The 25,707-nt window shown below is 43.4% G+C and overlaps 2 protein-coding genes, 1 long non-coding RNA gene and 1 pseudogene across 3 annotated transcripts in view; all 4 read left to right on the top strand.

Moving 5' to 3' along the window:
• The window catches only part of LOC134736918 (uncharacterized), a 48,673-nt gene that overhangs the window by 2,497 nt on the left and 20,469 nt on the right, over positions 1-25,707 (top strand). The window lies entirely within an intron of this gene.
• LOC129484990 (cytochrome c-like) lies at positions 1,427-2,123 on the top strand. The gene has a single exon (XM_055283968.2). The coding sequence runs from the start codon at positions 1,752-1,754 to the stop codon at positions 2,067-2,069; it is 318 nt and encodes a 105-aa protein (XP_055139943.1). The 5' UTR covers positions 1,427-1,751; the 3' UTR covers positions 2,070-2,123.
• On the top strand, positions 6,565-24,487 carry LOC129485423 (zinc finger protein 195-like). Its single transcript, XM_055284698.2, has 3 exons — positions 6,565-6,661; positions 22,452-22,733; positions 24,248-24,487. The coding sequence occupies exons 1-3, from the start codon at positions 6,565-6,567 to the stop codon at positions 24,424-24,426; spliced, it is 558 nt and encodes a 185-aa protein (XP_055140673.2). The 3' UTR covers positions 24,427-24,487.
• LOC129485633 (uncharacterized) lies at positions 14,734-14,813 on the top strand (annotated as a pseudogene).

Genomic DNA, 25,707 nt, shown 5'->3' with positions numbered 1-25,707 from the left:
AAAAAAAGGGCAAATGATCTGAACAGATATTTCTCAAAAGAAGACATATAAATGGATGGTCAACAAATACATAAGATAATGCTCAATATTACTAATCATCAGGGAAATGCAAATCAAAACCACCACGAAGTATCATCTCACTCTGGTTAGGATGCTATTATCAGAAACACAAAAAAATAAAAAATGCTGGCGAGGATGTGGAAAAATGGAACTCTTATTCACTGTTGGTGGGAATGTAAACTAGTACAGCCACTATGGAGAAGACTTGGAGGTTCCTCAAAAAACTACAAATAGAACTACCATATGATACAGCAATCCCACTACTGGGCATTTATTCAAAGGGAAAGAAATCAGTATATCAAAGAGACATCTGTGCCCCTATGTTTATTGCATCACTATTCACAATAGCCAAAATATGGACTCAACCTAGGGGTTCAATAACAGATGAATGGATAAAGAGAATGTGGTATACATACACAATAGAACACTATTCGGCTATTAAAAAAAGAATGAAATCCAGTTATTTGAAGTAATGTGGATAGAATTGGAGCACATTATGTTAAGTGAATTAAGCCAGGAAGAGAAAGTTAAATACTGCATGTTCTCACTCCTATGTGGAAGCTAAGAAAAGTTGACTTCATAAAAGTAAAAAGTAAAACAGAGGATACTAGAGGCTGGAAGGGCAGAGGGAAGTGGGAGTTAGAGAGATGTTTATTAAATGATACAAAATTACAGCTAGATAGAAGGAATAAGTTCTCGTGTTCTATACCAGTGGTCCCCAACCTTTTTGGCACCAGTGACCAGTTTCATGGAAGACAATTTTTCCACAGACCAGGGAGTGGGGGATGGTTTCAGGATGATTCAAGTGCATTACGTTTATTATGCACTTTATTGCTATTATTATTACATCATAATATTAATATGTAATGAAATAATCATACAACTCACCATAATGTAGAATCAGTGGGAGCCCTAAGTTTGTCTTCCTGCAACTAGACGGTCCCATCTAGGGGTGATGGGAGACAGCGACAGATCATCTGGCATTAGATTCTCATAGGGAGCCTGGCATGAGCAGTTCACAATAGGGTTCACGCTCCTGTGAGAATCTAATGCTGCCATTGATCTGACAGGAGGCGGAGCTCAGGCGGTAATGTGAGCAATGGGGAGCAGCTGTAAATACAGATAAAGCTTCACTCGGTAGCCTGTTGCTCACCTCCTGCTGTGTGGCCAAGTTCCTAACAGGCCATAGACTGTTTTGCGACCATGGCTCAGGGGTTGGAGACCCCTGTTCTATACCACTGTAGGATGACTGGATGTAACAATAATATATTATATAGTTTCAAATAGCTAAAACGAGCCAGGCACAGTGGCTCACACCTGTAATCTCAGGACTTTGGGAGGCCAAGGCAGGCGGATCACTTGAGGTCAGGAGTTTGAGACCAGCCTGGCCAACATGGCAAAACCCCATCTCTACTGAAAATACAAAAGTTAGCTGGGCGGGGTGGCATGCACCTGTAATCCCAGCTACTAGGGAGGCTGAGGCAGGAGGATTGCTTGAACCTGGGAGGCAGATGTTGCAGTCAGCTGAGAGTGTGCCTGGGCAACAGAGCAAGACACCATCTCAAAAAAAAAGTAGCTAAAAAATAGATATAGAATGTTCTCAACACAAAGAAATGATAAATGAGAGAGCGGGACATCTGGTTTCTGAGTGGGAACCTTCACAGTGCCAGTGACAAAAGAGAGAATTAAATATGGGTGATGTTGAGAAAAGCAAGAATACTTGTGTTCAGAAGTGTGCCCAGTGCCACACCACGGAAATGGGAGGCAAGCACAAGACTGAGCCTAACCTCCATGGTCTCTTTGGGTGGAAGACAGGTCAGGCCATTGGATTCTGCTACATGGACACCAGTAAGAACAAAGGCATCACCTGGGGAGAGGACACACTGATAGAGTATTTGGAGAATCCAAAGAATTACATACCTGGAACAAAAATGATCTTTGGTGGCATTAAGAAGAAGGGAGAAAGGGCAGACTTGATAGCTTATCTCAAAAAAGCTGCTCATGAGTAATAATTGGCCACTGTGTTATTTATTACAAAAGAGAAATGTCTCATGAATTTTTTATATGTATGGTAATTTAATAGATTTCATACACCAGAATTAAAAAAAAAAAAAGAAAAATGGCAAATGAGATGATGGATATGCTAATTACCCTTATCTAATCACTGTATATATTATATGTATCAAAACATCTCTATGTACCCCATGAATATATACCATTATTATATGTCAATTTAAAAAAAAGAACAAAATGTCACATTGCATTTTCCAGTCCCCCAGCTTTCATAATGTTATTTTGCTGTTTTGTTTCTGGGATCTTCTCTCTTTTTCCTTAAATCCTTACCCAGCCTCAGATGCTCCTAGCTCTGCACAGGCCTGAAACTGGAACGTGGAATCTTGACACCCTCTGAAAACTCCTCTGGATTTACCCGCCCTGTGCCCCTCCACACACCATTTCTATTCCCCTTACAGAGGCTCCTGCTCCTCACCCTCAAGCCCCAGGACATCATGGCCCACGCTTAAAACAGGACCAGAGAAAGGGACCAGAATCCATTAAGTAAAACCAAATTCAGGTTAATAGCAGGAAACCAGCTGAATCTCAGGAGCTTCTGGATGTATATTACAAGGGGACAGCTTTCTATTCCAGGAGTTTTCCAGCTCTGAATTTGGTCCCAGGCCAGTACTCTTTGCCACTCAAGTATGTTATTTTTAAATTGTTATTATTATTATTGTTTTTATTACACTTTAAGTTCTGGGATACATGTGCAGAACGTGCAGGTTTGTTACATAGGTATACATGTGCCATGGTGGTTTGCTGCACCCATCAACCCATCATCTAGGTTTTAAGTCCCGCATGCATTAGGTATTTGTCCTAATGCTGTCCCTCCCCCTGTCCCCCACCCACTGGCAGGCCCTGGTGTGTGATGTTCCCCTCCCCATGTCCATGTGTTCTCATTGCCATCCTGTTCTCTTACTCAAGGTTGAGAATGTCTCTGTGAACAGGAACATTCCTCAATTCTCCCATCTTGGAAGTCAGCTTGATTCTTTGAATGGAAGGGTTAGAAGGGTCAGACTGGCTGGGTGCAGTGGCTCACACCTGTAATCCCAGCACTTTGGGAGGCCGAGGTGAGTGGATCACCTGAGGTCGGGAGTTCAGGGCCAGCCTGACCAACATGGAGAAACCCTGTTTCTACTAAAAATACAAAATTAGCCAGGCGTGGTGGCACATTCCTGTAATCCCAGCTACTTGGGAGGCTGAGGCAGGAGAATCGTTTGAACCCTGGAGGCAGAGATTGCGGTGAGCCGAGATTGCGCCATTGCACTCCAGCCTGGGTAACAAGAGTGAAATTCTGTCTCAGAAAAAAGAAAAAAAAAAAAAAAGAGAAGGGTCAGACCCAGCCCTGGGGCGTCCTCAAATGTTGAGATGCTCTGGGTTTTGATGGTCTGTACTGGCATTAACACACAACCACAGGCAAACTATGAAAAAATTTGCACTGGTGTATAAAATATGGTGGCCAAACTGAAGTAATAACATGAATAAACAAATAATATAAGGCAATATCTCTTAAGCTTGGAATTCTAAAAGCAATGGAGAGTCCCATGGGAAAACCAATAAACCACTCTTAACTATCTTATTCCTACTCCCACAGCCTGGGGCTGAGTCTTGGTGCTGGAGAGAAAGGAAAGAGCTGGCTTTCTTCCAGTCCCTCATTCATCTTGCCTGGCTCTGCCTGGTCCACACTTAAACTTGTTTGTTAGAAATATGGTCACTTTTGTATCTTCTACCCAGTCATCAACTCACCCTTTTTGCTCCCTGATATGGATTTGGTAAAAGCCATGGCAAGTGCTCAGGAGAGGGAATCACCAGAAACCTTTGTAAGTCCAGAGTTTAGAGATTAGGGGTAAGCCTCATAGAGACTGGGAGTCTTATGGGGACTATATAAGAGATTACCAAGGAAAAGAGAAAGAGGCATATGAGGGCTGAGGCTGAAGAGAATCTGCTAACAGCGATCCAAGGTCATCCCTGCAGCTAGGTCTGTGGCTGAGTAGATTCCTGTAGAATAGATTCAGGTGGACTATGTTCAGCAACACTGGAGCAGTCAAGCAGGCTTTGTTCCTAACTTCACTTCTCTTATCAAGGAGCTTTAACATCATCTCTAGGCTTCTAAAACCTCACTGCTATTTCCCAGCTTATTACCCCAGAACCAGACTTGGGCCAGCATGGATGACAGAAAATGTTCTTTGCTCAGCTCTCTGATTTCTATACTTGCCAGCAGCAATCACGACCGTCAGCACCAAAAGGACAGAGGGAGTCTGGGTCAGCCTTGCTTTATGCAAAACCAAGCTATGGAAATCCAGATGTTTTTCCCAAAATGATACATTTGGGAAGAGAGTATTATTTATTTGCTTATTTCATTTATATTGTGCTTTCCAAAAACATCTCTGAAGGGTTTCTTTAGCTTTTACATGGTTCTATTTTTTTAAATTATCTTTGGTATAAAATTATATCATCACTTTACCAAAAAATTTGGGAGAAAATTGAGAAAACAATCACACATGACTTCATTGTCTTTTTTTTTTTTTTTTGAGGTAGAATCTCGCTCTGTCACCCATGCTGGAGTGCAGTGGCACCATCCCGGCTCACTGCAACCTCCGCCTCCCAGATTCAAGCGATTCTTCTGCCTCTGACTCCTGAGTAGCTGGGACTACAGGAGCGCGCCACCATGCCTGGCTAATTTTTGTATTTTTAGTAGAGACAGGGTTTCACCATATTGGCCAGGCTGGTCTCAAACTCCTGACCTCATGATCCGCCTGCCTCAGCCTCCCAAAGTGCTGGGATTACAGGCGTGAGCCACCACGCCCGGCCTCGACTTCATTGTCTTAATACATCTGTCACTTGCTAGTGTTTGGAATATTTCTTTCCTATCTTTTCTCCTATACACATTTTTTCATATCAACATTAAAGATTCACTTTGTTTTAAAAAAATTTAAGTAATTCATGCACATAATAAAAAGTATAAAAAGTGACAGTCCCTCTCCTCCACCCTTATCCCCAGTGACCACTTTAAGTCTTGTACATCTTTCCAGAAAATAGCTTTTCTTTTTTTTTTTTTCTTTCTTTCTTTCTTTCTTTCTTTCTTTCTTTCTTTCTTTCTTTCTTTCTTTCTTTCTTTCTTTCTTTTCTGAGATGAGGCCTCGCTCTGTTGCCCAGCCTGGAGTGCAATGGCGTGATCTCGGCTCACTGCAGCCTCCACCTCCTGGGTTCAAACTATTCTCCTGACTCAGCCTCCTGAGTAGCTGGGATTACAGGCATCTGCCACCACGCCTAGCTAATTTTTGTATTTCTAGTAGAGATAGGGTTTTGTCATGTTGGCCAGGCTGGTCCTGAACTCCTAACCTCAGGTGATCCACCTGCCTCAGCCTCCCAAAGTGTTGGGATTACAGGAGTGAGCCACCGCACCCAGCCAAATAGCTTTGCATATAAGGTGTCTTGCTGGGGATGGGGGTTGGCATGTACTGTGAGGGGCAGGGGGCAGGCAGCAGATCTGCTTCTGCTAGGAACGTGGACATATGAACCACATGAGCAACCCTTCCATGGTGTCAGAATTGCGAGATGTAAACTTGGAGCTACCAGGGATGGTGTTTCTGCCCATGTAACTAGGATAAGTGAGGGGAGAGCTGGAGACAGCACCCTGGTGCTATTAGAGATTACGAATCTAGCTCTTTTCTGAAGTCTATGTCCTTGGCCTTCCGTGGATTAGTGTTGTTCAAACTTCCTCAGAATTTACGAGCAATAATGTTTTTTTTTGTTAAAATTTGTTTGGCCAGGTGCAGGGTCTCACACCTGTAATCCTAGCACTTTGGGAGGCCGAGACTGGCAGATCACTCAAACCCAGGAGTTCAAGACCAGCCTGGGCAACATGGCGAGACCCTGTCTCTACAAAAAAATACAAAAAATTAGCCGAGACTGGTGGTGTGTGTCTGTAGTCCCACCTACTGAGGAGGCTGAGGTGGGAGGATCACCTGAGCCTGGGAGGTCAAGGCTGCAACGAGCCATGATCCTACCACTGTGCTCCGGGCTGGGTGACAGAGCAAGACCCTGTCTCAAAAAAAAACATTTTTTTTGGTTTGAATTAGATATATATCATGTTCTAACAAATTAGCACATTCATCATACGCATTTTCTTTCTCTGTACAATCTTCATATCCACAATTTTTAAGGATAAAGAAGAGCAACAAACAACAAAGTATTAGATGAACTGGATGTCATCAAACTAAAAACTTCTGTGCTTCAAAGGACACTGTCAAGAAAGTAAAAAAACCCACAGGATGAGAGAAATGTGCAAATCATATATCTGATAAGGGACTTATATCTGGAATATATTAAGTATTTTAACAACTAAGTAATAAAAAGACAAACAGGCTAATTTAAAAATGGGGAAAGGATTTGAATAGACATTTCTTCAAAGAAGATGTCCAATGAGCACATAAAAAGATGCTCGACATGATTAGCCACCAGGAAATGCAAATCAAAGCCAAAATGAACTACTACTTCACTGCCACCAGGATGGCTATATCAAAAAGGCAAGTAACAGGTGTTGGTGAGGATGTAGAGAAACTGGAACCTTCATATACTGCTGGTGAGAATGTAAAATGGTGCAGCTGCTTTGGCAAACAGTCTAGTATTTCCTCAAAAGCTTAATCATAGAGTTACCATACAACCCAGCAGTTCCACTCCTGTGTATATCTCCAAGAGAAGTGAAAACATATCCATATAAACACTTGCACATGAATGTCCATAGCATCATTATTTGTAATAGTCAAAAAAGGGTGGAAACAACTCAAATGTTCTTCAACTGATGAATAGATAAGATATGGTATGTATATACCATGAAATATTATTCAGCAATAAAAAGAAAGGAATAGCTGGGTGTGGTGGCTCACATGTGTAATCCCAGCACTTTTCGAGGTTAGGGTGTGAGGATCCCTTGAAGCCAGGTGTTCTAGACCAGCCTGGGCAACAAAGCAAGACCCTGTCTTTACAAAAAATAAAAATTAGCCTGGCATAGTGGTGTGTGCCTGTAGTCCCAGCTACTTGGGAGGCTGAAGCAGGAAGATCATTTGAGCCCAGGAGTTTGAGGCTATGGTGAGCTATGATCACATTCTGTTTCAGCCTGGGCCACAAAGCAAGACCCTCATCCCCCAAAAAATAAATAAAATAGGCTGGGCACGATGGCTCAAGCCTAATAATCCCAGCACTTTGGGAGGGCGAGGCGGGCAGATCACCTGAGGTCAGGAGTTTGAGACCAGCCTGGCCAACATGGTGAAACCCCGTTTCTACTAAAATACAAACATTAGCCTGGTAGGGTGGTGCACACCTACAATCCCAGCTACTTGGGAGCCTGAGGCAGGAGAATCGCTTGAACCCGGGAGGTGGAAGTTGCAGTGAGCCGAGATCACACCACTGCACTCTGGCCTGGATGACAGAGCTCTGTCTCAAAATAAATAAATAAATAAATAAACAAATAAATAAATAAATAAATAAATAAAATAAAATAAAAATAAATAAATAAAGGAATTACCAAAACATGCTACAAGTTGGATGAGCCTTGAATACATTACGCTAAGTGAAAGAAGCCAGTCACAAGGAAGCACATAGTGTGTGATTCCATTTGTATAAAATGAAATGTAGAATAGGCAAATCCACATAAAAACAGAAAGTAGATTTTCCTAGGGATGGGAGCTTGGGGTAAGATGGGGAATAATTACTAATGGGAGTGATGAAAATGTTCTAGAATTATGGTAATTGTTGTGAAATTCCATGTATTTATTAAAGCCATTGCCTTTATACTTTAAATGGGTTAATTGTATGGTATATGAATTATATCTCAACAAAACTGTTATAAAAAAGAATAGCATATTGGGTGGATGTGTCACTGAGATTAGTTACGTAGATGTCAAGTACAAGCTATTCCTCTGTTGTTCATACTGCTTTGTGTTTCATATCATTTAACAGATATTTGCTGAGAATCTGGGGTACAGGAGATATAAAAAAGCATAAGAACATCTCATGGCCCAGCCAGGGAGGCGACACCTATGCACAGAAGGTAGCTAACTGGGCAAAGCACAGATAACAAATGCTACTGGGTTCAGAGGCACACTTGCCATCATGGGCTGTGCACCCAAAAGGAGGCTTCCCTGATGAGTGAAGAATATTAAAGAATAAATGGACAGGGCATAGTGGCTTACACCTGTATTCCCAGCACTTCAGGAGGCTGAGGTGAGAGGATTGCTTGAACCCAGGAGTTCAAGACCAGCCTAGGCAACTTGGTGAAACTATGTCTCTACAAAAACAATTAAAAAAAAAAATTAGCCAGGCATGGTGGTACACACCTGTGCCCCCAGCTACTAAGGAGGCTGAGGTGGGAGGATCATTTGAGCCTGGGAAGCAGAGGCTGTAGCGAGCTGTGATGGTGCTACTGCAGTCCAGCTTGGGTGGCAGAGGGAGACCCTGTCTCAAAGACAATTAAAAAAAATTTTTTTTTAAGTTGTAAAACAGAACACAATTATATAAAATCTGAAAATTGTTCTAAGGGCATAGAGCAAATGCAGAAATATTATTGAAGTTCTTACTAAATCTTAGTAATAACAATCTGTCTATGGCATTTAAAGCATGACCTATTCTTTTGCTCCTCCTCCCCCCTCCCTGTTATGGAAACTCTACCTGAGAGCTCTCTTCTCCGTAAGAAGGTTTTTACCCAGGTAGGGGTGGGCCACCAGGGTTTCTAGTCCCCTCCCCAGTCCTCTGCTGTAGAAGCTGTATTCCAGGCAGGATCTGGTCCCTCCCCTCACCCAACCCCAAATGTGGGAGAGAAATTCTGTTCCAGGCATGGCAGGCTGAGAATACTGGGAGCAGATCACTTCACCTTTCTCCACCCTGCCAGTTTGTAGACTGGAGGAGGTTCTACACCAGGAGGGGCAAGCAGAGAGGATCAGTGGCTTTTCCTGCTTCCTCCACTGCCCACTCACAGAGCCAGGTGTCACTACAGGCAACACGGGGCCCCACCCCCAGCTCTGATTCAGTGTCCTGGGGTTCTCCCAGGAAGAAAAGCAGCCCATAATGACAAAGAGCTTTAGAGCTTTACTTGAAGACACAGGCTGTATTGGAACCGAGCCTGGAGAACACTGCCTAAGGGTGTTGTGGAAAACAACAGAGACCTTGAAAGAAAGCAGTTAAGAGGAGGCTGGTAGCTCCATGACACAGCAAAATGGCAGAGCAGCTAGAAATTTCATACAGAGAGCCAGAGAAAGAGAAATCAAAGTACCCTGCAAGCACATTCAGCTCTAGGGATCAGGAAAGGGTGTGCACATGTTTCTGGTTGCATGGGGCAGACTTGAAAATATTCTCTAAGCCTCACACAGGCCCATTAACAAAGGGCAGAAGCCTCATTGGCACAAAGGCCTTAAACAGAACCTCTGGACAAACGCTGACTGAACAATAAACTACTCTGACCAGGGCAACTCCTAGGAAGCCAGGCTCGGAAGTAAAATCATGCTTCTCCCTAGTAGTCGAGAACATTCTGGGCACGCCCAAGACTGTACCCTATCATGAGCCATCAGAGAGGGAACCTCCATGCTTCTAGGCCCTGGCTAACAATGGGGCAAAAAGATGTAACGGGAGATAGGATGACAATGTCTCATCAAATAGAGAATATCAAGTACTATGAATACAGTGAAAAATTCGCTACAGGGACTTAATAGATTTGTTCTGTCAAAAATAAGAATCAGGACAGGTGCACTGGCTTATGCCTGTAATCCCAGTATTTTGGGAAGCCAAGGCAGGAGGATCACTTAAGTTCAAGACCAGCCTGGGCAACATAGTGAGATGACCTCATTTTTACAAAAAATAAAAAAATTAGCTTGGCAGGATGGTGCATACCTGTAGTCCCAGCTACTCGGGAGGTTGAAGTGGGAAGGTCATTTGAGTCCAGGAGGTCAAGGCTGCAGTGAGCTGTGACTGCGCCACTGAACTACAGCCTGGGCAACAGAGTGAGACCCTGTCTCAATAAATAAATAAATAAATAAATAAATAAATAAATAATCAGAATCAGTGAATTTAAAGCAGATCAATAGAGGTTATACAATCATAAGAGGAAAACAATGGGCTGGGTGCAGTGGCTCACACCTGTAATCCCAGCACTTTGGGAGGCCGAGGCAGGCGGATCATGAGGTCAGGAGATCGAGACCATCCTGGCTAACACTGTGAAATCCCATCTCTACTAAAAATACAAAAACAAAATTAGCCAGGTGTGGTGGTGGGCGCCTATAATCCCAGGTACTTGGGACGCTGAGGCAGGAGAATGGCATGAACCCAGAAGGCGGAGGTTGCAGTGAGCTGAGATCGTGCCACTGCACTCCAGCCTGGGTGACGGAGCAAGACTCCATCTCAAAACAAACAAACAAAAAATAGGTAAACAATGGATAAAAATGAACAGAGCATTAAAGAAAAGTGAGACACCGTTAGATGCACCAACATACACATAATAGTAGTACCAGAAGGAGAGGAGAGAGAAAGAGATGGAAAAAAATATTCAAAGAAATAATTGAATACATAGACACACGGAGGGGAACACCACACATTGGGGCCTGTCAGCAGGGAATGGGGAGGGAGAGCATCAGGAAAAATAGCTAATGCATACGGAGATTAATACCCACGGGTTGATAGGTGCAGCAAACCACCATGGCACACGTTTACCTATGTAACAAACTGAACAGCCTGCATATGTACCCTGGAACTTAAAATAAAAAATTAAAAAAAGAAATAATGGCTGAAAACTTCCCAAAGTTGATGGAAAATACCAATCTACACATCCAAGATGTGAGAGAGGGGTATGATGGTTTACCCTTCGGGGCCTCCAGAAGAACCAACCCTGATGACATCTTGATTTTGAACTTCTGTCCTCTTGAACTGTGACATGTAAAAAAGTTCTGTTGTTTTAAGGCACCTAGTTTGTGGTCATCTGCTACAGTGGCCCTAGGAAATAAGTACAAATGTCAAGTCCATTCAACAAGGGAAGAATCATCTTTTCAAAAATGATGCTGAGACAACTGGATATCTGCATGTTAAAGAAGGGAGTTGGACCCATACCTTAAATCACACACAAAAATTCACTCAACATGGTTTCCAATACCTAAGTGTAAGAACTAAAATCAGCCGGGCGCCATGGCTCACGCCTGTAATCCCAACACTTTGGGAGGCCGAGGTGGGCAGATCACCTGAGGTTGGGAGTTCGAGACCAGCCTGACCAACATGAAGAAACACTGTCTCTACTAAAAATACAAAATTAGCCAGGCATGGTGGTGTATGCCTGTAATCCCAGCTACTTGGGAGGCTGAGGCAGGAGAATTGCTTGAACCCAGGAGGTGGAGGTTGTGGTGAGCTGAGATCGCGCCATCGCACTCCAGCCTGGGCACAAGAGTAAAACTCCTTCTCAAAAAAAAAAAAAAAAAAAAAAAAACTAAAATTATAAAACTTTCATAAGAAAACCGTATAGGTAAATCTTCGTGACCTTGGATTAGGCAACGGTTTCTTAAACATGACACCAGAAGCAAAAGCAAATAAAGAAAAAAACAGATAAACTGGAATTTATCAAAATTAAAACCGTATTTTTTATTTAAAAAATTTTGTAGTCTGGGCACAGTGGCTCACGCCTGTAATCCCAGCACTTTGGGAGGCTGAGGTGGGTGGATCATGAGGTCAAGAGTTCAAGACCAGCCTGGCCAAGATGGTGAAACCCCGTCTCTACTAAAAATACAAAAATTAGCACGTGCGGTGGCAGGTGTCTGTAATCCCAGCTACTCTGGAGGCTGAGGCAGAAGAATCACTTGAACCTGGGCTGCAGAAGTTGCAGTGAGCCGAGATCTCGCCACCGCACTCCAGCCTGGGCGATAGAGTAAGACTCCGTTTCAAAAAAAAAAAAATTGTGCTGTAAGGGACAACGTTAAGAAAGTGAAAGGACAAGCCACAGAATTGGAGAAAACATTTCCAAATCACTTATCTGATAAATGACTTATATCAAGAAAATACAAAAAGTAACCCCTAGGTCGGGCATGGTGGCTCATTCCTGTAATCCTAGGACTTTGGGAGGCCATGGTAGCCAGGTCACCTGAGCTCAGGAGCTCAAGACCAACCTGGGCAACATGGTGAAACTCCAGCTCTCCAAAAAAAGAAAAAGAAAAAAAATACAAAAAATTAGCTGGGCATGGTGGTGCACATTTGTGGTCCCAGCTACTCAGGAGGCTGAGGTGGGAGGATCTCTTGAACCTGGGATGTGGAGGCTGCAGTGAGCTGAGATGGCGCCACTGTAACTCTAACCTGGGTGACAGAGTGAGACTCTGTCTCAAAAATGAAAACCAAAAAAACAAAAAAACAAGGACAGATTAAAAAAAAGTAACCCCTACGACTCAACAATAAGAAGACAAATAACCCAATTTAAAAATGGGCAAACGACCTAAATAGACATTTATCCAAAGGAGAGATAAAAATGGCCAAAAAGCACATGAAAAGATGCTCATCATTAATCACCAATAATCATCGAGGGGTGAATTTTATGGTTTTCGAGTTAGAGTTCACATAAAAAGCATCTGTGTAAAATAATATGTATGGAATTATATTTTTAGGCCTATGACATGTAAAAATGTAATATACTTGGACAATAACAGCACAAAGGAGGCAGGTGGGAGCAAAGCTATACTGGAGTGAGGAAATAACAGCAGATGGGAACTGAAATCCACAGGAAGAAATCAAGAGGAACAGGAAGGGTAAATAGGAAGATTAATATAACTAACTCTATAAATATGTACTTGGTCCTCTTCTCTCAGGTTCTTTCAAAGTAATAATTATAGCCAGGTACAGTGCCTCATGCCTGTAATCCCAGCACTTTGGGAGGTCAAGATGGACCAGGAGTTCGAGACCAGCCTGGGCAAAATAGTGAGACTTCATCTCAATTAAAAAAAAAAATTAAATAAAAATTAAAAAGTAATAATTATAACACCATACTGTTGGATTTATGATACAAAGAAGTAATATGTGTAACAATAATATCACAAAAAGAGGGAGAAAGGAACGCCACTATTTAAGAGTGAAGTTTATATATCTCACTGAACTATTTAAAATATAAATGCCTACGTCTGCTGAATCAGAATTTCAGGGAAATGGCCAGATCTTTCTTAGCCCTTACAGTGCCTTTGTGTGAGTTCAAAAAGGCTTCCTTTTCTCTAATCAAAGGTAGTTCCATGCCAGGGCCAAAGGCTTAGCAAGGAGAGTGTGAGCTGGAACAACCCCCTCACCCTAGTGCAGTGAATAACCTGCACAGCTGTCTGAGGGAGGTGGCCCCAGGCATGACCCACATATTTATTTTAAAATGGCTCCTCTAAGAATTCTAATGGACAACCAGGGTTGAGAACTACTGGGTTAGGGAAGCATTCAAAAAGAATCTATTCTAAATTATCAGAAAACTGATTAAATGTGAGAGATAATTGTTAGAGAGGATTTAGAGGGAAGTTTTTCCGGTTTTTTAATCCCAGGGACTGAGAAATTGGTAACAGAAATAGAGGAGATGGAAGGAAAAACCTGATTTGGAGGGAATGAATTTACTTTTAATTACGTCGAATTTGGGCCGGGCATGGTGGCTCATGCCTGTAATCCCAGCACTTTGTGAGGCCAAGGTGGGTGGATCACTTGAGGCCAGGAGTTCGAGACCAGCCAGCCCAACATGGCAAAACCCCGTCTCTACTAAAAATGCAAAAATTATCCGGGCATGGTGGTGGTGCACGTCTGTAATCCCAGCTACTCGGGAGGCTGAGGCACAAGAATTGCTTGAACTGGGAGGCGGAGGTTGCAGTGAGCCGAGGTTGTGCCACTGCACTCCAGCCTGGGTGACAAAGCAAGACTGTCTCAAAACAAAAACAAAAAATGATATTGAATTTGAGGCCATGGCAAGACATTACAGTTGGAATGCCACACTGACAATTGAAAGATAGATGGTTCTGAACTCAAAAACTGTGTATTTAGGAAGCACCACATAGCACAGTGACAATGAAAATAGATACCCCATATAAAGAGCCTATCAGTGCTTTACCCAGTGCCGGACAGTGTGTATAAATACGAACAGCCATTGGCATAACGCTGATGGAAGATGGTCACTCATAAGCAATTATTTACCCGTGTTTGGCCAGTGGCCTGGGCTGGACTGGATGAAGGCCAGGGTCAGAAAGCGAAGTGTGACTGGGAGGATGGAGGTGGCCTGTAAGTGATGCCAGCAGGTGGCTGAGGAGGATGCCACCACTTGAGGTTCCAAGGCACCACCCTGGGATCTTGAAACAGGTGAGTCTCAGTGTTATTGTGACAAATGGGTGATAAAAATGGCAATGGCTTCCCAAGTTCCATGGCCAGCTGTCATGGGGTCTCATGTGGGACAAACCCCTTTCCGCCCCTCATCCCCACTACAGTGTGTCTGGCATTGACATTCACCAAAACCAGAAGCCTGAATGTGTTTGTGTCTGGGTTCATTGGACTGGCCCTGGTTGATGAATTGGCTCAAGGTTCAAAACTTTTGTGGTTTGGCCCATAGACAGATTCCTGCAGAAAAAAAAAAAAAAAAAAAATGGCCAGAGCTTTGCACAGTGGCAGTATTGTAGCCAATGAGGTTTATCCAAGGCATAATTATTGCTAATTGAAATCCAAAAAAAGCTGGGGGGAGAAAAAGGCCAGCATGAAAAGAGGAAGGTACAGATGGATTGGAATCGGCAGGTTATTGGAGGAGGGGCACACAGCAAGTCCCACCCCATAGCATAAAGGACACTTAACTGTATGGGCATACACACAGCTATAGTTGTCCCCATGGGCCTCAGTACTGTGGACAGGCCCAGCCAGTCTCAGGGCTTGGCCAGACTGGTGAGCAGGTGTAGACAGGTAGCCAGCCTACATTTGTGCCATACCACAGGGCTACCATTTCTGTAAGGCCACCTCCTAGGGCATCTGAGCTGGTTGATAGCATCATTATGCTCAAGCAGCCCTGGAAGTTTGCATACAGGTCAAATCCAGAGCCAGGAAGCCGAATGCCATGAAAGAGAGGCTCACTCTCCCCTTCCTTAGCTGAAATGGCAGGTGATTGATGCCTGCTAGGGTCTTTTGTATTCCAAATGGTCCCACGAGAAATCCAGCAGAATGGATTCTGTTTACAGTCTCTCTGACTGCATGAGGGGCACAAACCATTTCAGAGTTTCTCAATAGGTCAGGAAAACAGAAATTCTTCTGTGATTTTTCCATGCCCCCAACGTATGAGGCCAGGAGGGTCAAAAAATGATGCTGACGAAGCAGGCTAGCATGAGCCAGCAGAGGTTTTGGTGCAGTGTTGGGGAGGAGGAAGAAGACTGTGGGCTTGGCCAGCACTGCGGGAGGATGGGCATGGTGCTGCAGGCTCAGAACTTGGGCTCCTCTGACTGTAAAAGCTGGAATTCACCTCTAGAAGGAGAAAGTTTCTTTACAACACCAAGTTAGCCAAGCGGAGCGAATGCGGAGACCCTGCAAGCTCTTCCTTCTCACCTGACTGGGAATCTCGGAGCTTATGAGTTAGTTACTGAATAACTGGTAGCAGCAGTTGATGTGACCCAAAGGCCTTTCATAGAATCAGCAGTTTAAAGAACTGCAGCTGGACAGTGAGTCCAAGGACAAAATTCGGGAAAAAACAGATCCTGGGCTTCACTGCAGAGCTGCAGGGCAGGGAGAAACCAGTCCAATACATGTAATGCAGGAACAAGTATATGCAGCAGAAGGGAAGAAAGGAATGTGTGCAGGATTGAAATCTGCCCTCAGCTTGAGCACAATGGCTCACACCTGTAATCTCAGCACTTTGAGAGGCCAAGGTGGGCAGATCACTTGAGGTCGGGAGTTCAAGACCAGCCTAACCAACATGGAGAAACCCCGTCTTTACTCAAAATACAAAATTAGCTGGGTTTGGTGGTGCCTGCCTGTAATGCCAGCTAACTCAGGAAGCTGAGGCAGGAGAATCACTTGAACTCGGGAGGTGGAAGTTGCAGTGAGCCGAGATTGTGCCATTGCACTCCAGCCTGGGTAACAAGAGTGAAACTCCATTGCACACACACACACGAAAGAAATCTGCCCTCAGATTGTCTTGATGCAGTGGGTACTGAGCCATCAACTACCCAACTGAGCTGGACGTGATGAGTTTTGTGCCTTTAGAGTGTCTATAAACATAGACCCTTGGAGTAGATCATGAGTTGTCATCCCCTAATTCCTCTTGTCTTCTACTTCTAACATGCCAAGAGGCATGTTACTAATTATATGGCTCCTTTGCAAAACCTCCCAAGGGGCCTGCCTTCCTCTCCCTATTCCCGTGGGCGGAGTTCACTTAGCACTTAAGCACATCTATTTTTTCACTTAGCTTGCTCTACTGAGAGTATTTCCATAGCTCTTTCTCTTCACTAGATTGTGATTTATTGAGGGTAGAGCCATTTCGTATTCAGTTGTATTTAGGCTAGCAGGGCTCGACTCAGTATTGGGTGCATAGGAAGTACTCAACAAACACCTAGCAAATGAAGGACTCGTTGAACCCCAGTTTCAAGGCATACTTACATTAGTCTGGCCCTCCTCTCCTTCTGCAGTCTCACCTCCCATTCACTGTTAGCTCCAGCCACTTCTTTCTACCTGAAGTTCCCAGCCAAGAACACAGCCCTTTGTGTCTACATCTTTGTGCTTTCTCTACTGCTCTCCCAGCATTCTGAAATTCTCTTCTTCCCTCTCTTTGCTTTTGGACATGCAATTTCACCCTTACCTCTCCACCCACTGGACTGGGAGCTCCTTGAAGGCAGGACTGTGGGCTTATTTTTATTTCCCACAGACCCGGTCTAGTGCCTAGCACTCAGCAGAAGCTCAGTTGGTGTTTGCTCAGGGAAGGAATGAATTACTCTGGCTTTGACTGAAACTATGTTCTGGCCTCCATCAGGCAGCTCCTCATTATGTCTTAGTTAATTGCCATTTGTTTAGGAGGATTTGCTCAGGAAGGAGGAGATGAGTAACTAACCAGTGGGAAAAGTCAGTGTTAAATGGGGCTTTGAGCAGGAGTAGTTTGAAAATTGTTGGCTTAATCATGAGTGGCTAGCTACTTCCATTTCACCAGGTCCACACAGTAAATAGGGTGAAGCCATCTTGGATTTGTTATAGGGGATGTCCTGCCTCCCCCTTATTCCACAAGAGCCAAATGGGTTCAGGAAAGAGGTCAGTGTGGAGAGACATCTCCACCCCACTCTCTGTTCCTGCCCCAGCCCTGAGACAATGCCAGATCTACACAAAATTATGAAGTGGATAAGGTTTGGCTTTGTCCGTGTCCTACTAATACTTGTATGTCTCTTTTCCCTCGTTGTCTCCTTCTAACTCTTTCACAGTTTATAGACTAAATGTTTCTGCTCTGTTTTCATCCCTCCAGGATGGAGGGAAGGGAATATAATATGATTAATCAGTAACCAGGGGTGAAAAACTCTAACCCTCGCAGAGGCCGAGAGAAACAAGCCAAGTTGGCTGGGTAGGGACAAAGTGACCATGTCCTAGTGAAAGGGGCAGCTGCTTCCCTGCTCAGGTGGTTGGTTGTTCACAAGGACCACGGGCCCAGGGCTGCGTGATCTTGTGTTTTGCAAAATCGCCCTTGCTATGAGCCTTGACATTGCCAGGAAAAACTGTTAAAGGCTAGGAAAAGGGCAAAAGACATTATTGGGTGTCCTTTCAGTGGATTGTAGGGTGTAGTCTCACACATTCTCTAAGGATGGTGTTACTCTATAGGAGTTTGTGCCATTGACAGATTTTTTTTTTTTTTTGAGACAGAATCTTGCTCTGTTGCCCAGGCTGGCGTGCAGTGGCATGATCTCTACTCACTGCAGCATCCGCCTCCCAAGCTTAAGCGATTCTCCTGCCTGAGCCTCCTGAGTAGCTGGGATTACAGGCACCCACCACCACACCCTGCTAATTTTTGTATTTTTAGTAGAGACAGGGTTTCACCACGTTGGCCAGGCTGCTCTCAAACTCCTGACCTCAAGTGATCCATGAGCCTCGGCCTCCCAAATTGCTGAGATTACAGGCGTGAGCCACTGCACCCAGCCCCATGGATCTTGAGATGGGGAGATTGTTCTGGATTATACAGATAGGCCCAATGTAATTACAAGGGTCCTTATAAGTGAAAGAGGGAGGCAGAGAGTCAGAGTCAAAGGTGTGACCATGGAAGCAGAGAACCCGAGGTGATGCAGAGTGAAAAGGACACAACCAACACCATTACTGGCTTTGGAAATGGAGGAATAGGCCATGAGCAAGGAATGTGGGTAGCCTCTAGAAGGCAGAAAAAGCAGCCAGGCACAGTGGCTCACAGCTGTAATCCCAGCACTTTGGGAGGCCAAGGCAGGCAGATCATCTGAGGTCAGGAGTTCCAGACCAGCCTGGCCAACATGGTGAAACCCTGTCTCTATTACAATACAAAAATTTGCAGGGAGTGGTGGCTCACGCCTGTAATCCTAGCAATTTGGGAGGCTAAGGTGGGCAGATCACTTGAGGTCAGGAGTTCGAAAATAGCCTGGCCAACATGGTGAAACCCTGTCTCTACTAAAAATACAAAAAAAAATTAGCTGGGTGTGGTGGCGGACTCCTGTAATCCTAGCCGCTTGGGATGCTGAAGCAGGAGAATTGCTTGAACTCGAGAGGTAGAGGCTGCAGTGAGCTGAGATTGCGCCACTGTACTCCAGCCTGGGCAACAGAGTGAGACTCCATCTCAAAAAAAAAAAAAATTAAAATTTAGCCAAGGCTGGTGGCGCATGCCTGTAATCCCAGCTACTCAGGAGGCTGAGGCAGGAGAATCGCTTGAACAGGGAGTTGCCTGAGATTGTGCCACTGCACTCCAGCCTGGGTGACAGAGAGAGACTCCCTCTCAAAAAAAAAAGGTAGAAAAAGTGAAGAAATGGGTTTCCCCTAGAGCTTCTGGAAGGAACACAGCCCCACCAACACCTTGATTTCAGCCAAGTAAATCCATTTAGGGCTTCTGTCCTCCAACTGTCAGATACTCCAACTGAATTGTAAGATAAATTTCTGTTGCTTTAAGCTATGGAGTTTATGGGTAATCTGCTACAGCAGCCATAGGAGGCCAGATTGTTTTATTGCCTTTAGGGTAGCAGTTAACGTTGTAGAAATTGGCAGCAATACAAATGCTTCCTGTCCATAGTAATGCAAATGATTTCTGTTCATAGAACTTTAAAAATACTCTGTCCAGCCAGGCGCAGTGGTTCATGCCTATAATCCTAGCACTTTGGGAGGCCGAGGCAGGCAGATCGCTTGAGCTCAGGAGTTTGAGATCAGCCTGAGCAACATGGTGAAACCCCATGTTTACAAAAAATACAAAAAAATTAGCCTGGCATGGTGGCGCATGTTTGTAATCCCAGCTACTCAAGAGACTGAGGCAGGAGGATTGCTTGAACTCGGGAGGTCGAGGCTGCAGTGAGCCGAGATCATGCCACTGCACTCCAGCCTGGGTGACAGAGCGAGAGCTTGTCTCAAAAAACAAAAAAACGAACAAAAAACCTTGTCCGGTGGAGAATATAAACCTCTGTAGGTAAAATTCTCATTTGAATTTGTTTTAGCATCTTATTGATTCCTTTATTAATTGAGTTGAATAAAATATTTGATACATGTTAATTTGATATTTGCATAAGTTCATGTTATGAACTTTTTTTTAAAAAAAACTATACTTTAACAATGATATGTTCATATTCTGCACCCCTGTGCCTTTGAATTTAAGCTGTAGTCATACTTCTGAATCCACTGTGACACCACTGACTAATTTGATTTCTATTTTTCAAGCAGTTAATTATCATACATTTCAAGAAGGCATGTACTAGCAAGGCCTGCAGTTGGGATCCCAATGGGAAGGTGTTATATTTACCAAGATTTTGGTTACAATGAGCTACTGCATTTGGACTTGAGAAAGTGTCAAACAGTATATTTTTTCAACAGCTAAAGCCTTAAGGAGTATTTTCTACTGAGCCAATAGATATGCATTTTAACATTTTTTCCTGAGAGTGATAGTTCATACTAATACCTACCATGTTACTGCTGAACGTATTTATCAACAGGGAGTGGGAAGATCAAAAGCAGTATGTGCATGAGTAACTAACTAGTCAACCTTGCAAATCTCTGCCAACGTGGGGCAGGGCTGGGTGGTGCATGAACGAGCAGCTAAGCGATGGAGTGGGAAGGACAGAGACTTGCTCCAAGCAGCTTGCAGCAGGTGCAGTGAGACATAGTAAATGCTGCTGCTGCTACAAAATGCAGAGGCCAGCTTCATAGTTGGGACACCGAGGCTCAGAGATGTGAAGTGGCTTACTCGGGGTCTCATTGAGAGTGAATGGCTGAGTGCCAAACCCAGGTCTTTCTCAGCCAAACCTCGGCTTTTTGGTTACATTGCATATTTCAGGCTGGAAATATGCTGGACAGTGCATGTAGTGTAGTGTTGTCAATAGGAGAAGTACCACCTCAAGGAGCTGTGGGTTGTCACAATGATTGCGGGACCCTACCGCCATTTAGGGGGCATGGGGCCAGGGTTGCTATGTTGTTCTGCAATGAATGTGACAATCCTGTAAAAGAAAGACTTGTCCAGCTTTTGAATGTATCCTCAGATATTCATGTAGATGAAAAACTGTCCATAACTATCTGAGCCTAAAACTCAGATAACGATTTAAAAAACATGTCAAAAATTAACACAGTTAATTTCCCTGGAATACAGCTACCATATAAAAGATTATTGTGCTTTGTTTTGCTCACAGTTTTACCTAGAGCTGTTCACCAATGTGGAAAATTATGTCAGGGACAGCAGAGACAGTCTGTTTGTAGAGGAAAGTATCTGGCATTCCATTCCATGTTCTAATACAGCTGTGCCCAGAATTTATTATTTTCCTTATAATTATTTAGTTATTAATTATTCTATTTGTAATCATTGTAATTATTATTTTAGTTTGAGACAGAGTCTCGTTCTGTTGCCCAGGCTGGAGTGCAATGGTGTGATCATGGCTCACTGCAGCCTCAACCTCCCAGGCCCAAGCAATCCCGAATGATCCTCCTGCTTCAGCCTCCCGAGTAACTGGGACCACAGGCATGTGCCACCACACCTGGCTGTTATTTTTTTTTAAATTTTTGTAGAGACAGGGTCTTCCTATGTTGTTCAGGCTGTTCTTGAACTCCTGGACTCAAGCGATCTTCCCACCTTGGCCTCCCAAAGTTCTGGGATTACAGGCATGAGCTACTGTGCAGGGCCAGTAATTATTTATTATAAATTACTATCCTTTTATCTCTCCTTTATATCATAGAGGCAATATATTGATTATCTTTTTTTTTTTTTTTAGAGATAGGGTCTCACTATGTTGCCCAGGCTGGAGGGCAGTGGCTATTCACAGGTATGAGCATGGCATATTACAGCCTCAAACTCCAGGGACTCAAGCAGATCCTCTTGCCTCAGCCTCCTGAGTAGCTGGGACTACAGGTGGGCACCACCATGCTTGGCTTGATTATCTTTTGAAATTATAAATTTAACTTCATTGTAGTAAAGGGGATGATATAAAATATTTATTATCAAGGTGGAGGAATTCAATGGAGTTGAGAACTATTATGGTGAAATGAGTATTTGGTCAGGAAGTTGCAAAACATTGAGAATCTTGGTTCTGCCACTTATTTTGAGCATGTCACAACCCCTCCAAGATGGCTTCCTTCTAGACAAAACATAACCTCAGCCTTCTACTTTCCAGAGTACTTGCTGTATTAGCCAAATGAGATCATGCAAATACCGTACAGGTGTAAGGATTATCTCTCTATGTCGCTCATGAATAGAACTTGCTTGTTTGGGATTAAACTGAATTCTTAATAATGCTCTTATCACATTCATGGTGGATAAATTCGGACTTTAAATTGTTTGCCTAAAAGCCTTAAATAGGCACTTGACAAAAGAAGATATCCAAACCAAATGGCTGATAAGTTCCTGAAAAGATACTTTAGTCATTAGGGAAATGTAAATTAAAAGAACAAGGCAATAAATACCATTACTCACATACCAGGATAACTAAATGAAAAATAACATACCAATTGTTGTAAAGAACATGAACCTCTCATATATTGCCGATGGGAATGTAAATTAGTACAACACTTTGGAAAGCTGGCAGTATCACTGAAAGCAATCCTATGACCCAGCAATTTCACTCCTAGTTATGAAGCCAATAGAAATGTGTGCATGTATTTCCCAAAAACTAAATACAAGAATGGGCTGTGATCGGCAGACCTGTGATCCGTAGGTACTTGGAGATCTGTAGGGAGAACACCAGGACACCCTAGAAGCTGGAAAGTGAGTCTGTTGACTTTCAGGGATGTGGCTGTATTCTCTCCAGAGGAGTGGGGATGCCTGGACCCTGCACAGCAGAATTTGTATAGGGATGTGATGTTAGAGAACTACAGAAACCTGGCCTCCCTGAGTTTTGCTATATCTAAGCCAGACATGATCACCTGCCTGGAGCAAAGGAAAGAGCCCTGGAATGTGAAGAGACAGGAGACAGGAGCCAAACACCCAGTTATGTCTTGTCATTTCACTCAAGACCTTTTGCCAGAGCAGGGCATAAAAGATTTATTCCAGGCCGGGCACAGTGGCTCACACCTGTAATCCCAGCACTTTGGGAGGCTGATGCGGGCAGATCACGTGGTCAGGAGTTTGAGACCAGCCAGTTCGAGACCAGCCTGGCCAACACGGTGAAAATCTGTACTGAAAATACAAAAATTAGCTGGGCATGGTGGTGCGCACCTGTAATCCTGCTACTCAGGAGGCTGAGGCAGGAGAATTGCTTCAACCCGGGAGACGGAGGTTGCAGTGAGTGGAGACTGCACCACTATACTCCAGACTGGGCAACAGAGCAAGACTCCATCTTGGAAAAAAAAAAAGATTCATTCCAAAAAGTGATACTGAGAAGATATGGAAGATGTAGCCTTGAGAATTTACATTTAAGGAAAGACAGGAAAAGTTTGGTTGGTCATCATTCATACACACTTTTTCATGGAAGATTAAGAACTCTGAAATGTGAGAGGCATGAAGAAAATCTAGGTGGACAGGCCATTTGTGGTTTACTTTTAAGTTTTGTAAGTGATGCACGAGAGACAGGGTTTTACGATGTTGCCTAGGCTGGTCTTGAACTCCCAGTCTCAAGTGATCCTCCTGCCTTGGCCTCCCATAGTGTTGGGCTTTCAAGCATGAGCCACTGCGCCTGGCCGATTTCTCACTTTCACATGTGATCTCTTCCTTTATTTTCATGGGTGCAGTTCACAGTCTACATTTTTTATTCTTAGTTACCTAACTATAGCCAAGTCCTTGGTCATTCTCTCTAGAAAATTCTCAGAGACTGTGGAAGCTTTTGTTTTTGTTTTGTTTTGTTTGTTTTGTAGCAATGGGGTCTCACTATGTTGCCCAGGCTGGTCTCAAACTCCTGGACTTGAGCCATCCTCCGGCCTCAGCCTCCCAAAGTGCTGGAATTACAGGTGTGAGCCACTGTGCCTGGCCTGTGAAAGCTTGTGGTTTGAAACATTTCTTCAGTGATTTTGGATGCAAACTTTATTCTGTGTTCAGAGTGGCCAGAAATGGAACTGTTACCACTTCCTGCCTCTGCAGTGTCTTCCATGCCACCACCATCAACACTAGAAACTCCAGGTGCACGAGGTTAAAGTCAAAGTCCTAAAGTACTTCAGTGGCTTCTGTGTTGTATGCCATGTGTTAAACATGCTGGTAATCATCAGAGTTTGTATGCTTAGGACTAACTAGTGGAACAACAAAAACACCACAAGAACTATATATTTTTGATAATTTCAGCTAAGGTTATGACAAAGACACAGACTCAGTATTTGGAATATGACTATCTTTTCTTTCTTTCTTTTTTTTTTTTTTTTTTTCTGAGACTCTCTCTGTTGCCCAGGCTGGAGTGCAACGGCACAATCTTGGCTTACTGCGAACTCCGCCTACAGGCTTCAAGCGATTCTCCTGCCTCAGCCTCCCGAGTAGCTGGGATAACAAGCACATGCCACCATGCCCGGCTAATTTTTGTCCTTTTAGTAGAGACAGGGTTTCACCATGTTGGCCAGGCTGGTCTCGAATGCCTGACCTCAGGTGATCCACCCACCTCGGCCTCTCAAAGTGCTGGGATTACAGGCATGAGCCAACCGTGCCCAGTCTACTGCTATCCTTTCATAATGTGTTCTAAAATTTTATTTACTTTTTTTGGCCAGGCATAGTGGCTCACACTTCTAATCCCAACACTTTGAGAGGCCAAGGCGAGGGGAATGCTTGAGCCCAGGAATTCAAGACCCAGCTGGTACAACATAGTGAGACCCTGTCTCTACACACACCCTCCAAACAGCCAGGCATGATGGTGCACGCCTCTAGTTCCACCTAGCTGGGAGGCTGAGGTGGGAGGATCGCTTGAGCACAGGAGGTAGAGACTGCAGTGAGCCATAATTTCACCACTGCACTCCAACCTGGGTGACAGAGTGAGGCCCTGTCTCAAGGAAAAAAAAAAAATATATATATATATATATATATATGTAGATAGATATAGGTAGATAGATATAGATATTGATGTATAATTTATTTACTTTTTAAATTGTCAGATAAAATTTTATGCATTTATCATTTACAACATGATGTTTTGAAGTATATATACATTGTTGAATGCTTAATTCTAGCCAATTAAGTGCTTTACCTCACAGAGTTCTCATTTTTGTAGTGAGAGCACTTAACATCGAGTGTCTTAGCATTCTTCAAAGATAGAATATATCATCATTAACTACAGTCATCATGCTGTGTGACAGATCTCTTGAGCTTATTCCTCCTATCTAACTGTAATTAGGTGTGCTTTGACAGACATCTCCCCAAACCTTCTCCTTGTAAAACCCCAGCCTCTGGTAACCACCATTCTACTCTCTGATTCAATGAGGTCAACTTGTTTAGATTCCACATATGAGTGAGATTATGAGGTATTTGTTTTTCTGTGTCTGGCTTATTTCAATTAACGTAATGTGCTCCAGGTTCATCCACATGATTGAAAATGACAATATTTTCTTTTCTTATGGCTGAATAATACTCCATTGTGTATATACATCACATTTTCTTTACCCATTCATTTGATTATGGACACTTTTAGGTTGATTTTATACCTTGGCTATTGTCAATAGTGCTGCAATAAACATAGAAGTTCAATAAATAAATAGGATTCATAATGCCTGTTGTTTTCTTACATCCATATATATAAATCATGTTTCTAGGTATATAAATGTCCCATTAATCCCTTTGATCACTCTAGAAAATGCTGTTTTTTCATCAATACAAGAATGTTCAAAGAAGCACTCTTATAATAGCCCTAAACTATAAATATCCAAAATGTCTACCATGAATAAAATGGATACATTGTGGTATATTTCTACAATGGCATATTAGCACAACAGGAAAGAATGGTGTGCAACAACATAGATTAATTCACAGTGCTCAGCAAAAGGCATATATGTGAGTACATATTG

The sequence above is a fragment of the Symphalangus syndactylus genome, chromosome 6 (assembly GCF_028878055.3).
Source record: "Symphalangus syndactylus isolate Jambi chromosome 6, NHGRI_mSymSyn1-v2.1_pri, whole genome shotgun sequence".
Classification (NCBI taxonomy): Eukaryota; Metazoa; Chordata; class Mammalia; order Primates; family Hylobatidae; genus Symphalangus; species Symphalangus syndactylus.
Note: the sequence above shows the minus strand (reverse complement) of the source record. Positions and strands in the feature narration are given on the sequence as shown.

Excerpts from the sequence above, each read along its gene's own strand:
- LOC129485423 (XM_055284698.2), top strand. The coding sequence starts at position 6,565 with ATGATTAGCCACCAGGAAATGCAAATCAAAGCCAAAATGAACTACTAC. Across the intron at positions 6,662-22,451 it reads AAGGCAAGTAACAGGTGTTG|GTACTTGGAGATCTGTAGGG; the intron begins GTGAGGATGTAG and ends TGTGATCCGTAG. Across the intron at positions 22,734-24,247 it reads CAAACACCCAGTTATGTCTT|TAGAGACAGGGTTTCACCAT; the intron begins GTCATTTCACTC and ends TTGTCCTTTTAG.
- LOC129484990 (XM_055283968.2), top strand. The coding sequence starts at position 1,752 with ATGGGTGATGTTGAGAAAAGCAAGAATACTTGTGTTCAGAAGTGTGCC.